At 44.4% G+C, this 17,104-nt stretch overlaps 1 protein-coding gene across 3 annotated transcripts in view; it reads left to right on the top strand.

Annotated features, from left to right (window-relative positions):
• Positions 1–17,104, top strand: part of ASXL2 (ASXL transcriptional regulator 2) — a 218,981-nt gene that overhangs the window by 180,892 nt on the left and 20,985 nt on the right. For 2 of the 3 annotated variants that reach the window (XM_045010057.1, XM_045010058.1), the window contains 3 exons: positions 5,947–6,067; positions 11,324–11,476; positions 13,814–13,977. In XM_045010057.1, the coding sequence (XP_044865992.1) occupies positions 5,947–6,067; positions 11,324–11,476; positions 13,814–13,977 (438 nt within the window). The remainder of the gene's footprint in view (positions 1–5,946; positions 6,068–11,323; positions 11,477–13,813; positions 13,978–17,104) is intronic. The other variant, XM_045010059.1, reaches the window with a different exon arrangement.

The following is a 17,104-nucleotide window of genomic DNA, read 5'->3' as shown; positions in this document are numbered from 1 at the left end:
TGCTGCTCATCCATGTGGGCACTAATGATACTGCGAGGTCTGACCCTGAGCAGATCAGACATGACTACAGGGGTCTGGGAGTAAGGGGGAAGGAGTTGGGAGCGCAGGTGGTGTTCTCTTCAATCCTTCCGGTCAAGGCTAGGGGCCCAGGCAGAGACAGACGCAACCTAGAGGTGAATGCCTGGCTGCGAGGATGGTGTCGCCACGAGAGCTTCAGCTTCCTTGACCATGGGATGGTGTTCTGGGAAGAAAGACTGCTGAGCAGAGATGATATAGTTGGCATCGCAGAGACTTGGTGGGATAATACACATGACTGCAATATTGGTATAGAAAGGTGCAGCCTGCTCAGGAAGGACCAGCAGGGAAAAAATGGGAGGAGATGTTGCCTTATATGTCAAAGATATATACAGTTGGACTGAGGTTGAGATGGAAATAGGAGACAGACTTGTTGAAAGTCTCAGGGTAAGGCTTAAAGGGGTTAAAAAAACAAAAACAAAAAAAAAACCAAGGGTGATATCATGGTAGGGCTCTATACACACCACCTAACCAGGAAGAAGTGGTGGATTAGGCATTTTTTAATCAACTAACAAAATCATCCAAAGCACAGGACATGGTGGTAATGGGGGACTTTAGCTACCCAGACATCTGTTGGGAAAATAACACAGCAGGGCACAGATTATCCAATAAGTTCTTGGAATGTATTGGAGACAATTTTTTATTTCAGAAGGTGGAGAAAGCTACTGGGGAGAGGCTGTTCTAGATTTGATTTTGACAAATAGGGAGGAACTGGTTGAGAATTCGAAAGCAGAAGGCAGCTTGAGGTGAAATAGGTCATGAAATGGTGGAGTTCATGATTCTAAGAAGTGGTAGGAGGGAAACCAGCCCAGTAAAGATAATGGATTTCAAGAAGGCAGACTTTAGCAAACTCAGTGCGTTGGTAGGTAAGATCCCATAGGAAGCAAGTCTAAGGGGAAAAACAGTTTAAGAGAGTTGACAGTTTTTCAACAAGATCATAGAATCATAGAATCTCAGGGTTGGAAGGGACCTCAGGAGGTATCTAGTCCAACCCCCTGCTCAAAGCAGGACCAATTCCCAACTAAATCATCCCAGCCAGGGCTTTGTCAAGACGGGCCTTAAAAACCTCTAAGGATGGAGATTCCACCACCTCCCTAGGGAACCCATTCCAGATGTTGTTAAGGGCACAAGAGCAAACTATCCAACTGTGTAAGAAAGATAGCAAGTGTGTCAAGAGACCCACCGAGACGTAGCCGGGAGATCTTCAATTATCTGAAACTCAAAAAAGAGTCCCACAAAAAGTGGGAACTGAGTCAAATTACAAAGGATGAATATAAACAAACAGCACAAGCATATAGGGATAAAATTAGAAAGGCCAAAGCACAAAATGAGCTTAAACTATCTAGAGACATAAAGGGCACCAAGAAAACATTGTACAAATACATTAGAAGCAAGGGGAAGACCAAGGACCGGCTAGGCCTCAATGAGGGAGGCAGGGGGGAAACAATAACAGAAAGGTGGAAATGGCAGAAATGCTAAACAACTTTTTTGTTTCAGTTTTCACCAAAAAGTTTAATAGCTATTGGACAACTACCCACTTTTACTTTGTGTTTAGTCACGGTGGAGCTTTTTTGGTCTTCTTCCTCTGTTTTTTAATATGGGGCACACATTTAATTTGTGCCATTGGTATTGTGTCTTTATCCACGCAGCTTGCAGTCATTTCACTTTTGTGATTGTACCTCTTTAATTTCTGTTTAACTAGCTTCCTCATTTTTGAAGTTAAATGCTATTGTAGTGGTCTTTGTTGTTTTTCCTCCCACAAGGCTGTTAAATTGAATTATATTATGGTCGCTTTTACCCAGTGATTCAGCTACATTCACCTCTAGGACCAGATCCTGGGCTCCACTTAGGACTAAATCAAGAACAAGTTGGCAAGTTGGCCAAAGGCATAGTCTAGAAGTACTAGGGAAGCAAAGGGCTCAGGTTTTCACACCTAGCTCCTGCTTGGAAAGATATGACCAGTGTTATGAGTGCAATGATGCAAGAAAACATAGCCATCACTTCACTTCTTGGCTTAGTGTCATTAGTGGCCCTTCCTTATTTGTAAAGCAATATTGTGACTTGATTTCAGTTCTCCTAGCATGGTCTGGAAAATGTATTGCATATAACTGAGTGGACACCACTCTTCAACATGGTGCTCAACAGATTGAGGCTGTACTGGAGCGGAGGAAAAGCAAATTCAAGAGTGGAGGACACTCTGCCCAAGCCTATTGATATATAATTCCAGAAACTTTAAGCTTGAGTGTCTCAGCTGACCGCGAGTGTTGGGATGCCGCATGAAACAGAAAGAGTTGATCTGAGATGTGCAGAACCAAAGCCATAAAGACCAATACAGATCAAAGCTAACTCTGTGACCTACACCCTCAAATAAACTGGCATCCCGCAGTTTCTGGAATACCAGTGTGATATGCTACCAACACATGGTACTGCTAAATAAGCAGATAACTGCATGTTGCACCACCTGAAGTTTCCAATTGACCTTCAGGTATAGGCCCAGGTAGAGAATTACAGCGATCCAATATCCAGGCATGACTAACCAGGATGAGGTTCTGCACCTTACTGGAAAAATCACAACTTCCTTGTCCAACATAGATGGGGAAAATGAAGTCCTTTTGACCGGAGTGGCTATGTGGACATTTGGAAGGAACAAAGAGACCAGGTGCTACCCTACTCTTATCATAGTCCAGATCTCAGCATGACTCTTGGAAGGCTCAGAAATTGTACCATGCAGGTCTGATAAAAGCAGAACACTAATTGTGTATTGTTGGCTCTTCAGCTTGAACCTCTCACTCTGTGCTCTCTCAGCCTGGTGTATACACTGAACAAGAGAGGTGCAAGAATGGATTGCTGTGCTATACCACACAAGAATCCAAATCAGATGTATAATCACTTAATGCTGCCCTCCTGGGTCTCCCTGTGTGAAGAATGGAGCTATGCAAGTGCAAATTGTCTTAGGGCGTGTCCCCAGCATCCCTGGTCCCAGAGACTGCCCTCAGGTCCCGAAAGGAAAAGCAAGGACACTTTGAGCTAGATCTTGGCCCTGATGCATCCACTTTCCACCAGTTCACCATGAAGGCAGCTTAACTGGCTACCTAAGGATTACACTGACATGGAATCCTCAGGTGGTGAAAGGCCAATGTAATGAATATCACCACCTCCTCCCACTCCTCCTTCAGACGGGCGGTGTGGCCAGCGAAAGCGGGGGTATGGTGAGGAAGGTGCAATTCCTAGCTGATGCCAGTCTGCCAGACTAGCGTCTGGGGGCCATTATCCTCAGGTGCAGCTTACACAAGCCCTGATGCTGACATCAGTAGTCACACTCTGTGCTAACTACTGCTTGATGTGCCTTTTTCTTTGCACAATCTTATCTTGTATTGTCTGTTTTTAACTGTATCAATAAAGAGAACAATAAAATGTTTTAGATAATAAATAAAAGCCACATGCACTCACATGCCGACTAAGTGCTAGGAATATGGGACTCTCTCCCTCTGGGGCCTTGGAGAGCAACTTTGAGAAGATGAGATATGAAATGTGGGGAGTTGGAGGGAGAAGCCCGACAGCACTTCCTCGCCCCTAAAGGAAAGTGATAGTATGCAGCAGTGGTGTTCTCAGATCTGCTCTCTGGGGCGCATGCCGCTCAGGAGCATGCTGCCAGGCCTCCAGACTGCTAGCATTTAAGGGTAAGCTCATCAGGAGAGGGAAAGAGAGAGGGAGGGCAAAACAAACGGAAATAAAAAGAAAATAATCCTTCCAGGAAACAGTTTAAAACTGGGGCAAGCTGTTTTCCACTCACTGTTTGGAATACAGTCAGCATGCTAGACGCCCCAGTCAGCTCCAGGGGCAGCTTTTTTAATTCCTTGAGGAAATGCACTTGGATATTTTTAGAGGTATTTACAGAGTGTTTCCACTGTTGCACTGAAATACCTGTCTGCTGCTGCCTGGATCAGCAGCAGTGTGAGGGGAAAACTCATTTTCACTCCCGTGGTGGTAGTTTTTTAAACGGCGTGGTATAGTTTTTGAAAGTAGCTTTAAAGGACACTGTCAATTCTGACTGGGCCCAACATGTAGATGGTGGAAAAACCAGGCTTTTACAAGAGCAAACACCAGTCTCAGTGTTGACATGGAATTTTAAAAACCTCTTTTTAAATGAATAAACAAACATTCCTCCTTTCCCTGCAGCCTCCCCCCTAGCAGGTGTTTGCAGCCCAAACGTTTCAGCACCGAGAACAAAACCAAAATTGAGTTCACTGGTTACGTTGTCCTGGCTGAGAAAAATGCACCAAATAAATGGCATCAAGCCAAGAAGTGAACTGGATTTTTTAGAACCCTTTCATTTGTAACAGTCTATAAATAACATAGGCCCATCGGATACATACACGCCAGCAATGTACAAGAACAAACTGGTGCTCCCTCGAGTCCAGGATCTTGTTGACAGTAGCTGGTACCAGATCTTCAGTAGAAGATGCAGAAAAACCTGCTGTTGACAATTATGGTATAATTTGCTCATGGAGGAAGTTTCTTACGGACCCCCGTCAATCAGGAGTTTTCTTGTGCCCTGAAGCAGGAAGGTTTATAGCCTGTCCAATGTAACTATGGGTGTCTGCATTATCAATATAAATGTCTTTTTTTTTTTTAAATCTCATTCATTTTTTGGCCTCAATTATATATTGTGGCAGTGAATTCCACAGATTATTTGTGCATAGTAGAAAATACTTTATTTACTAGTTTTAAATTTGTTGCATTGCTGTTTCCTGAACAAAACAGTCCCAATCTCCTCCTCTAGTCTAGTCATTATTTTGTATACCTCTGTCATATCCCCACTTATTTGTATGTCCTCTGAACTAAACATTCCCGATCTTTTCAATTGTTCCTCATACAGAAGTCTCTCCAGGCCTCTAATTTTTTTGTCTGTCTATCTCTGAACCCCTTTTATATCTGATATGCTTTTTGAGACAGACTTACTTTCTATCCCATGCCTAATTTCCATCCTACATTGTACCTGCCACAGTTCATGCTACTCTCGGTTGGCTTCTTTAGGGCTAGATTTCCATTTTTTAGGCTAGCTTTTTGGCTTGAATGACTTTGTGAACTTTAGCATTTAACCCAACTTTCATGTCTTGCCCTCCTGCTTCCTCTTCTGGTTAGGGTATGCATGCCTTCTAGGACTTGGTTATAGTTGGTTTAATAGCCTCCATGCTGACGCAAAGGATTTTCATTTGCTTCACTTTCAATTTTAGAATCTTTGACTACCTTCCTCATTTTAAAAAATTCCACTGTACAAGTTTTTTGTAAGATTCCTCCCGAGGAAGCTGAGATTGTACTGTAGTCACTAGAGCTTAAATTCAGCGAGAGCTGACTGGAGAGGAGCTGTAGTAAATATTTTGAAACCTGCGGGAGCCCCAGCATTCCCCGCAGGGCTGAAGCCCTGAGCTCCCGTGTGCCCCACAGGGCTGGAGCCCTGAGCCCCGGGAAATATTCGGGGAGAATTCAAGCCCTGGTAGTCACTATTATTCAGTGGCTCTATTATAGTTATATATAGTTATTGTTACCGTTATTTCTCATGTTCTCTAGAACTCGCTGTTCCAAGAAATGGTCATTTAAGATCCTGAGAAACTGTTCCACTTAAATCTTTTCCTGTTGTGTTATTTGAACAGTTTATATGCAGATGAAGGGTAGAAAATGTGTCTCCTTAAAATGGACAGTGCACTGGAAGCAGGGGATGTATTTCTGAAGCTCTTTAAAATTCTTGGCTGAAAAGTGCTATCAGGGCCAAAGTATGACTTCTTGTAAAGGAAACTGTTCTGTAGGGTGGTTATTACAAGCTTGGTTTGAATTTTTTATCAGTCATGTCCTTCTCCCCACTCTCACTAGGCCCTGAAGCAGCAGCAACAGAAGCAGCAGCAATGCAGAGCAGGCATGCCTGTGTCTTCTAACCAGCATCTTCTACTGAAGACTGTGAAGGCAGCCAGTGACTCCACACCTGCTAAACCTGGTACGAGGCAGCAAGATTCCCAGGCTCTTTTACTATCATGTCTCCCTAACTTGCCTTTCCTAGGGAAGAGGGAGGGAGAGGAAGCCCCTGTTTTCCAGAGCATTCTTTGTATTTCTAAACTGTTCCAGCTTCTGTCCTCTTGGCTTTGTCTATACTAGGAAAAGGCATCGTGTTAGGAAAAACTACTAGATTTTAAGGCCAGAAGGAACCATTATGATCATTTGACTGATGCCTTGCACAGTACAGCCATCACCTAATAATTCCTGTATCAGGCCTGTACATTCTGGTTGAGCTAGAGTAGAAAACAATCCAGTTTTGCTTTAAAGACTTCAAGTAATGAAGAATATACTACAACCCTTGGTAAAATGTTCCAATGGTTAATCACCCTCACTATTAAAAATGTGCACCTTATTTCTAAACTGAATTTGTCTAGATTCAGCTTTCATCCATTGAATCTTACTATGCTATTGTCTTGTAGATGAAAGACCCCTCTGCTATTAGAAAACTTCTCCCCATGTAGGCATGTATAGACTATGATCAAGTCACCTTGTAATCTTCTGCTAGATCTGCTAAACAGATGTAGCTTCTTAAGTCTCTCACTATAAAGCATGTTTTCCAGAACTTGAATCAATCATTTAGCTGTTTGCTGAACCCTTCACAATTTCACTACACTTTCTGAAATGTGGACACTAGAACTGGACACAGTATTCAGTGATGTCTCACTAATAAGGAGGTAATACCACATCCTTACTGCTTCTCAGTATCTCCCCTTATGCAACAAGAATCACATTAGCTGTCTTAGCCACAGCGTCACGCTGGGAGTTCATGTGCATTTGGTTATCCACTGTGACCCCTAAGTCCTTTAGAGTCACCGCTTTCCAGTGTACTGGCTTTCCATCCTGTAACTAGGGCCTATATATTTTGTTCTGAGATGTGTGTCCTTGCATTTGGCTGTATGAAAATACACATCGTTCAAACAAATTCAGCTTACCAAGTGATCCAGATCACTCTTTTTATTTACCACTCCACCAACTGTTGGGTCACATTATCTGGTTACACCTTCCTTTGATGCTGTTGAAGGGGTTGCTGGAATGGGGCTTCTGAGGATTGTGTGACCCACAGAAGCTGTGTCCTTCTCATACCAAAGCTGTCTCCACCCCTCCTACCTTTTTTATTTAAAAAAAACATTTTGGTTCCAAAATGTGCCATCCCCCACAAGATATTCCTGACATGGATTGTGCCCTTAGTGCAGAGAAAGACAAACTTGTGCTTAACATCATGCTAATTAAAACATATTTCTAGTGGGGGAACAGATCCATGGAGATCTGTTCATAGCCTAAAGCTGTGTGATATCTTTAGCAATTATCTGGGAAAAGACATACAATCACTGCAGGTAATGTTTGCAGGTGTAACATAGTGCCTGCAATTATTACCTCCCTCCTCCAGGAATAGGGCTGTTACTGTCCCTCCGATCTCACTTTAGTTTCCCTGAGCTACATGACAAAGTTTTTGTGGCATAGCTATGTCAGCTGCAAGTGTGAGCAAATCACACCCCCGAGCCAACATAGCTATGCCGGCAGAAACCTTGGTGTAAATGTAACAAAGCCGACAGAAAGTGCGCCTGTTGGCGAAGATCTCACCATTCAAGGAGTTGATATACCCATGCCAGCAGAACGCTTTCAGTTGATTTATGCTGTGTCTCCATTAGAGGACTCTGCTGCCATTGCTGTTCCGGTGTAGCTATGCCATTTATAACAGTGGTGGGCAGCCTGCCGGCCGCACACGGCCTGTGATGGTAATCCGCTGGCGGGCCACAAGACAGTTGGTTTACAACGATCGCCCGCAGGCACAGCCGCCCACAGCTCCCAGTGGCTGCGGTTATGCAGTATGCAAGGGAGGAGCACACATGATATAAAGCTGTTGATGGGCGGGAGGAAGCCCAATATTGCACACCTTTGAATGGGGTTCCAAATGCTTGATTTCCAAGCATAACATTAATGACTATATTATTTATTAATGATTAATTAATGTTTGTACAGTGCTTTGAAGTCAAAGTGCTAAGCATTATTATTCATTATTTACCATCATTATTTATTAATGTCATACAGAGGGTGTAACATTTTTTATCAGCCTTGGCTGAATAAATAATCCTACCAACAATGGAAAATGGTCCTTCATAAAGGCGCAAGGGCTTAACATTCCCCTTTAGGGATTAATCTCCTTTCTTGTTTGTTTTAGCTAAGAGCAAAAATAAAAAATATATTTTAATTTTGACAAAGTTACTTTTGTGAGACCAGCTTAACTATAACTTTATCTTGCGGCCCATCACAAGTTATCAATACATGTCACGTTCAAGAAAGGCTAGACACATGGTTATGACCATTCCTGTGAGTACAGTGCATCTCCTCATACACACACACAAATACCAGGACATGTTACACTGCAGCAACTCCATTGTGTTAGCACCAAACCTGAAGCTGTCATTACAGTGTCTGTCTAGTAGCTTCACATACACAAAAAGGGGAGAGAAAAAAATTAGGTCAATGCAACATCAGATGCTTTTGCTCCCAAATCAAAAGCTAAATCCAGTCCTTGTAAAAGTGACTTATCTGGTGCAGCCTGCTAGCCAGTGTAATAGGGTGAACCATTAAGTACAGAAGGAAGATCAGAGTGGGCACTTGTGGACTCTGAATAACTTTCTGCTCTCAGATCTGCCTGTGATCTGACTCCATGGGAGTTCCATGCCGAACGTTGGAGTTCGGCTTGGCCATGTAGAATTAAGGAGAATTTTGATGTTTGGCTCTTTTTGACTTGTTTCTGCTTAACTGTGCATGTTTGTTTGTTCCCTCTTTTCAATTGACCCCAAGAGAATCAAACCCAAAACCAGCTGAGGCTGTCTTGGCTAGCTGTTTAATTGCTGCTGGAATGTCCTGTGTAACATCTGTTCAGATTAATGCAAGGTTGAGGCTAGGCTGCATATATCCAGCTGCAAGGAACAAACATATCTGCCAGATGTACTTTGTGTGTTGTTTAATAATGAAGTTATTGACAAGCTTGGCATTCAAGGGGTCCCAAGCCAGCTTTGACGTTAAGACCCTGTTGAGAGGAATAAGGGAAGGGAAGTCAACCACTTCTTCGTTGTTTCTGAAGCACTTCTTGCATGTACTGCTCCATGCATACAAGGGAGCTATAGGGGAGGCTTGCAGGAGGAAATGCCAGGGGAAGGGGGTGCCTCTGGCCACTCCTAGATAGATGAGGGAAGGCCTGAGAAGGGAGCTACAACTAGTTTGCATGGAAAATCTTGTGTATTTTATGTTTAAGTGTAGGAAAGAGTGTTGTGGGTGCATAAAACCTTCCACACAAGCTGGTGGGAGCCCAGTGCCATTTCAAACTTTTCACAAAGTTTTCCTTGCTAGCCAGTTTAAATCTGAATGGCTCTTTGGCTCTTTGGCTTGAGCTTTCTTCTCAGAGCTCCCCTCTACCCTGGTCTTAAGGCCCCACCCTGGCCCTTTTCATGTCCTCAGGGATGGAGTGCATCTTACACCAGCTTCTGGCAGCAGGCTGGGAGATGGGAGGGCCTGGCCTTGCCACATAATTCTGTGGTGTTGTAGCATAATTTTGGTCTAATATGCGAAGTGGTCCACACCCATATTACGTAACACTTTCAATCTTCAAAGCATTGCACAGCCTGCAGAATTCCTCTCCGTGCTTTCGGTTTACACCCTCCTCATAATTGCAGACAATTACCATGTCCCCTTTGGTCATTTCTTAGCCAATCAGATATACTGAGCCATTTCCCTGCAGCAGCTCCCTTTATCATTTTTGTTATTCTTCTCTGAATTCCCTTCATTTTGGCTGCTACATTATGATTGGGAGGTCCCCTGAATCCAACTCCTGACCTCTGACTCACCAGCCCTGTGCAGGGTGTGAGTGAGAAAAAGAGGCAAAAAACATCCAGTAAAGTTATGACTGAGGCCAATTCACTTGAGACCTAGGAGTAGCTCTCTCCCTCTCCCTTTGGTCTTACTAGACTCTCAGTATTTCTGGGTCAGAGCCTTGGATGTTTTATAAAACCTCCAGTACAATGGGGTATGATCCTGATGGGAGTATTTGGGGGTTACTGTGACATAAGTGATTAATAACAATGTTCAGTCACTTTGTGACTTAACCGTGTGTACTCCTGAGTTCCTCTTCTATTGCCGAGGGACGGGAGCACCTTTGGCTATGTGGAGTGCAGGCCTGTTACTGCATATTCATTTAAGGCAGTGGGAAAACACCTGCTAATGTTCTTAATTCAGCTTATTGAAAGAGAAGGGGAAAAGAAAATGCACTTCGGGAGCAGGAATCTTTTTCTGTGACCAGAAAGAAATGTTACTGCTGTAGAAAGAGGAATGTTGAAAAACGGAGAGCAGCACAAATGATCGGGGAGTGGGAGGGATTGATTTATGAGGAGATTTTAAGAGTGAAATCTGACTAACTTGGCTAAGCAATGACTTTAGGGGGAAGGACATGATGATAATCTGAAGTACATGAAGGGTGTAACCACTAAGGAGGGAAAAGAATGATTGGGGGTGGCCTAAGGGAGCACCATGGGGAGTAATGGGTTGAAATGAAGAAAGGGAAAATATAGGCTGAGTATCGTGAAATGTTGCCTAGCAATGAGCTCCATCAGATAGTAGAGCAGCCTCAGAAAGGAAGCTTTCATAGTCCCATCACTGGACTGGAAAATGCATGAAGAATAAACTGTCTGCATTGATGGGGGATAGATTTAGATGATCCGGGAGACTGTTTTCCATCTCTATCTTCTGTGATGATTTGATAGCTCCTGATAAGATAAGAAGGCTCTGCTGCTTATATAGAAGGCTGGAAAATCAGTGCAAGGAGAGGAGAAGAATGTAAGGGCTTCTCTATTGTTACACAGCACTGCAGCAGCGCAACTGTAGTGCTTAGTGAAGACGCTACCTGTGCAGATGGCAGAGCTTCTCCCATCAGCGTAGGTATCTGTCCCGTCAATACAGCACCGTCTACACCAGGACTTAGGTTGGTATATTTGTGTTGCTCAGGGGTGTGGATTTTCCACATCCCTAAGTGACATAGTTATACCGACTTAAATGTGTAGTGTAGACCAGGGCTCAGTGTCCATCCTGTAGAACTTCTTCTCCTGGCACTGCTGTGAATTAGGGTACCCATATTAAATCCATGCAAACAGATGTTTTGTGTAACATTTCGTAGATCCCCAATGTTAAAATGTTTCAGTTTCCTGTACAGCTTGGGAAGGAAGGCAGTCAGATGGACAATCAAGCAGCCCTCAGAACTCCACCTCCAGCTCCTCTCCCTCTGTTAAGGCTGATAACTCCCTGCCAGGCTTGGGGAAGAAACCATTCCAGAGATCTGACAGACTCCATGCAAGTAAGATATTTATTTTTCTGCACAAAGTGGGTTTTGTTGTTCTGATGGCAGAGTAAAAAGCAGAGCATAAAATTAAGTAAAAGTTGCAGCTAGTTCCAGGGTTGGAGCAGTTTCTGGCCAGTCCTGGAAGCCACTCCTGCTCTTCAGCATGAATTAGGGAAAATAAAACCACCACCCAACTCAGAAACTCTATACACACAAACGTCCATGCCCAGCTCTTCTCATCGGGAAGCTTTGCTGGCTCTTGTGTTCACAATCCTCTGTGCAACAGAGGCAGAAAAGGACTTGAATTTAGCAGCCTTTTCCTTCTAGCACTTAAGATGTTTCCGTTACCTTAAAAAAGAAACAAAAATAAACCCCATCCTTCAAGCCCCAGAGTGTTACTTGGTTTCCTGCCAGGTTTTTTAAGTTACGTGTTTCTCAATTCCCCTTTGTTGCTTGTGGTTTGTTTTACAGATGCTTGGAGTTTTAATGAAATCTCACTATTGTCTCTGTAGGCCAGGGGAGTAGGGGGAAACCATGTGCTCAGCCCCATCACCTCTCACATGGGCCAAAAAGTCCATCCATTGGTAACAGTTTTTGTTGGATTTGATCTGAATTAGTGGCCTTGAGGTGAAAGGTTCCATCCATATCCCATTCGGTGTCCTCTGTGATTTCTCCATGTCCCCTTAAGATCTTGCATTGTGGCGACCCACGCTTTGTCTGTAATGTCAAGAGCCCATCAGTAGAGCCCTGCAAATCTGTGAATATCTGCTTTATATCCACGGACCATATAGGTGGATACAAATTTTGTGTTCGCCAGGGCTCTACCCATCAGTCCTGCTTTGTCAGTCACTCGAACATTACTCCCCCGCCACACACAGGAGGGTGCAGCCCTGCTCCCAGTGCACAGGTGTGCAGTCATGCAAATCACCATCACAGTTGGCCCTATTTGACCCCTTTCTTTGCCTCAGCGTGGATGCCCACGACAGACATGGATGCCATGGAGACTGAAGCACTCCAGGTCAGGGCTGAGATATGTTGGTGGGCCCATGTGAGGGAAGACTGCTGTTGCTGTACCTGTTCTGGGCATAAGTACCCAGCATACACAGAGCTACAGCACCATCCCAGCACTAAGATTCACTTAATTTAAAATCTGAGGCAAAAAGAATAAGGCAGAGCCGTGTTCATTTATTGTTTGTGGCCACGCTCCTTGCCAGCACTTTGCCAGTGAGAGATGTGCAGCACAGCTAGCTGGAGAGAGCTGCTCTGGATTCCAGACCCAACTCCATCTGCAGGTCAGGAAAATAGTGCAAACCAAACAGATTGCAAAGTCTACACTGGAGTTTTCTAAATGGCCTCTGAGTGTGTGTGTCACCTGAAACAAGCTTCCATGGGAGTTGTGCTGTGGGGAGCAACTACCTTAAAATCATCATCCCCACGCTCTGGCAGAACATGGTATGACTGTCTTCATTAGACTTTTTATTAATGTTACATTTTTAATTGAAGTTCACAGAACATAATGGCATGTTGCCAACACTGTGTAACAGACAAGTCCAAGGGAAAGTGCACACACTGTACAGATGCTCTCTCCGGTCAGGCTGTTTCTGAAATTACAATGCTCATGTGAGACTTTCTGTAGCATGGGGATTGGTGCTAGAACTGCAGGACTAGCCGTTAAGACCTTTACCATGTGGGAAAAGGGAAGAAGAGAGAATATTTTTTCATTCTTACTGCTTTCTTTAGCATTGTGGTCTCAACACAAGCAGAGCTGGCTGCTGAAAACTGTGTACGTGAGACTGTTTTTTTTCTAAATCACTTCTGCTTTTGCTGAGTACAAAATACAAATGAACCAGCAAGAAATCCAAAGGAAGAAGCTGCCCCTGGCCACAGGATTAAAATAGAAGATTAAAGTACACTTGCTAAAAAAAATCCTCCTGAGAGAGACTCCTACCCCAGCACAGGGGAGGTTCTGCTATCTCGTTACCATGGGCAGCCTGGAACTTTGCAAAGTTAGGCAAACCCAGACAAAGCAGAATATTAGGGGTTAATATTTTTCTTGGGAGATGAGAGACCTTCATAGCCCCAAGAATCCCCACATTCTGTTTTTAATCATCCCATCACACTCTAACGCCCATGATTCCACGTAATGCTAATCCTTATGGCAGAAGGGTGGATGTTATCAGCTCTGCTCCTGACTTAGCCAGGGAGTTTCCAGGGTTTGAAAATGAGCCATCAAAACAGCATTATTAATAACTTCATGTAACCATGAGCTACGTGAAGAGCAGCTCAGAGGTAGGGGAGCCCTTATTCTTGCCTCAGGTGATGTGTTACACAGACCTCTGTGGTTCTTTACAGGGCAGCTGAAGAGGACAAAATGTGCTGAAATTGATGTGGAAACACCTGACTCCATCTTAGTGAACACAAATCTGCGGGCGCTGATCAACAAGCACACGTTCTCTGTCTTACCCACAGACTGTCAGCAACGGCTGCTGCTGCTGCTCCCCGAGGTGGACAGGCAGGTACGCCACATATTCTGTATGGTCCAGGTAACAACATACAGAAACCAGGGATTGTTGGCTTCATACACAGCAGTTGCCAATTCACTGAGATAAAGGCAATCAAAACTCAAGTTTCAGAACATGATGCTTGCTGGAAACTGGGATGGCATTTTTTCATCCACATACAACACTATTTGGAAAAATACATGGAGTGTTGCTTTCAAGGAAGCATTGGGTATTGATGGATACCAGAGGTGATGGGCGTATAGTTTTATCCAATATAGTGAATCCTACATTCCTAATAGTAGTGAGATCAGTGGATTCTGCAGTAGTGGAGTGGACATGCTAGGGGCAGGGACTGTTGAATGCCAGCTTTTTTTACATTGCGGTCTTATCCCCCATAGCCTTTTAGCAGAGGTGCCTTACTAGAACGATTTAGCCCAGTCCCCTTGTGGTTTCTCGATGTCTCAATAGCTGTCATGTTAGCACTGTTATATGCTGGGTTTGGTGAAATGACACATGAGGCTGGATAGGGCTCTAACCTTGCATAGATGCACAATGCTTTACGTAGAAGGGAGGTGTTAATGAATTATTTGTCAACACAGAGGAAGATGCTGTCCCTACTACACAGTCTTTGTTCTTAATTGGAACACAGAATACACAATTTAGAGCTATAGAACATGTGGTGCAGATTTCATACATTTTGTGGATTGCCAATGAAAGAATTCTGTGTTTTAAGAAAGGATCTGAAAAAGTGAAGAGGATAATTCAATGCATAAGAAGAGGGAGGGAGGCCCATATATATGGAGTAGCAGGTTAAGAAATTTATAAAGATGAGTGGGAGAAGGATACAAAGAAGGCATAAAGGAAGGTGGTTTAGCAGGTCCATAGGCAGTTGGAAGAGTAGGTGGAAATGAAGGCAGCGATATAAACATGGGCAAAGTTCCACAGAACCTTGATGGTGAAGATCAGTACTATTATTTAATATTTTTTATGATGGCAGCATGTAGAGGCCTGAACCCCATCTTGCTAGGTATGTTATAAACAAATAACAAAAAACTTGAACTGATGCACAGTGGAGTGACATCGTCTGAGAAGCAAACACATGATCATTAGCAGCAGCGTTCTGTAAAAATTGAAGGGGGCGCAGATAAGATGAAGAGTCCACAGAGGAAGAAGTTGGAATAAGTGAGCTGAGCTTTGACCCAGGAATGGAGAAAGGTTTTGTGGCAGAATGGAGAGGAAAGAAGGGATTTCAGAGCTGTAGAGCATGAGTTCTCAGCATTTTTCATACTGAGGCCCCCATTCCCATTCCAGGAGCCTTCCTTCTATCTAGCCACGTGAGAAGGGCAGCGTGGTTTAAATATCCGGACAGCCCTAGATTGAGAGAACCCATGATATGGTTACAGCTAGAGCTGGGTGAAATTTTTCAGCCAACACTTTTTTCAGTGAAAATTACAGATGATGTGACTCTGAAACGTTTCATAGATTCCAAGGCCAGAAAAGACCATTGTGATCATCTAGTCTAACTTCCGCATAGCACAGAGCAGGTAATTCCTAGAGCAGATCTTTTTTAAAAACATCAAATTGTGATTTAAAAATTGTAAGTGATGGAGACTTTACCACGACCCTTCACAAATTTATTTGTTTCATTGAATTGTTCAGGGGAGGGTTGAGTGCTTGCTCACATCCATTCCACGTTAGGTGTGCACGTGCCATGTGCACAGTTGCTGGAGAGTTTTTCCTCAGTGGTATCCGTCAGGTCAGCTCTAGCACCCTAGGTGCTGTTCGCTTATGCATCAGTATAAGAGGCACTGCTGACCCTGCACCCTCTCAGTTCCTTCTGATTGCCCATGATGGTTGCTGGAACAATTCCTCTTACTTCGGCAAGGTGTTTTCAGTGGTTTTCTTCTCTGTATCTTAGTTGATTAGTCTTATTATAGCTATAGTGTAAATATTGTAAATAGCACTACTGTAGATAGTTAGAACCCCTTCCCTTATTGTTGAGGGGCTCCCTTCGCCACTGGGGCCATGCGTGCTCCGGTCCCTGGGCTTCAAACCTTGTGCCTTCTCTGGCAAGCCTATGCCCATGAGTGACCCACACTCCAGTTGTCTGAAGTGTCTGGAAGAAAGTCACATGAAAGAGCTCTGTCAAATTTGTCAGGAGCGTAAGCCTCATACAAAGAAGGACAGAGAGATCAGACTGAAGGCTATCCTAACAGAAGCTGTTCGGATTCGGCACCAAGCACTATGGCCCTGGTGCGAAGCACTCCTCTGGCACTGCATGCATCCTGACACTGTTCTCCATTGCCAGTACCAAGGAAGCATAAAAAGCAGTGCACCAATAGAGGGTGCTCATCGGTGCCAAAGAAAGGCAAGCAAGGTGAAGGAAGTGGAGCACAACGCATGTTGGACCACTACTCATCTCCTGTCCCGTGGTGGCACCATTGACTCCACCCAGAATGTTGAGTCTGGTGTGGGATCCCCACAGCAAAGCTGGGAAGTCATCGCTGTGCCAGTGAGATTGCTGTGCCTTCAACCCTGGAGGCCTTTGCAATGGCCAGGTACTTGTTATCACTCCCGGTACCGCCAACTCCAATGTGACAACCGCCGGCTCCAGCGAGCATGAGCAGGAGAGAGCATGGTGCTCTGAGCTCCTTCCCAGCACCGGGACTTTCAATACTTTCTAGGGCAAGCCAACCCTGCTTTCGTTTATGTGGTCATCCCCAGTCCACCACTGGTCCCTGAACCTTCAGCACCAACAGCAGAAGTGAGGGGTACCACTGTCCTGTGGTCACCTTGGGAGGACTCATCATCTGAGTCACACCTAGCTCAAGAGCCACCACCAGGTACCCATCCTACATGCTGCCAGACCTCAGTTTGGGTCCCTCTGCCAGTACATGGCCAGGTGGGCAGTGGCCTATGCATTGGCCATTCTGGAACCAGGTCCATCTTCTCACAAGTCATACTCAGTTGCTTCTGAGAAAAGGGCTCAGCTCTGCTCTGCTTGGCACCAGACCCCGACTCCGATACCAAACTCAGTACTGATACACAGGATGTGGGCCCCATGGAGGTAATAGAGGCTGAAGAAGAGGAAAAAGGCCTCCCTCCAGTGCAGGCCTTTTCTTCCTTTTCCCCAGATGAGGCT

Source organism: Mauremys mutica, chromosome 3, assembly GCF_020497125.1.
Source record: "Mauremys mutica isolate MM-2020 ecotype Southern chromosome 3, ASM2049712v1, whole genome shotgun sequence".
NCBI lineage: Eukaryota > Metazoa > Chordata > Testudines > Geoemydidae > Mauremys > Mauremys mutica.
This window is presented reverse-complemented; position numbering and strand designations above follow the sequence as displayed.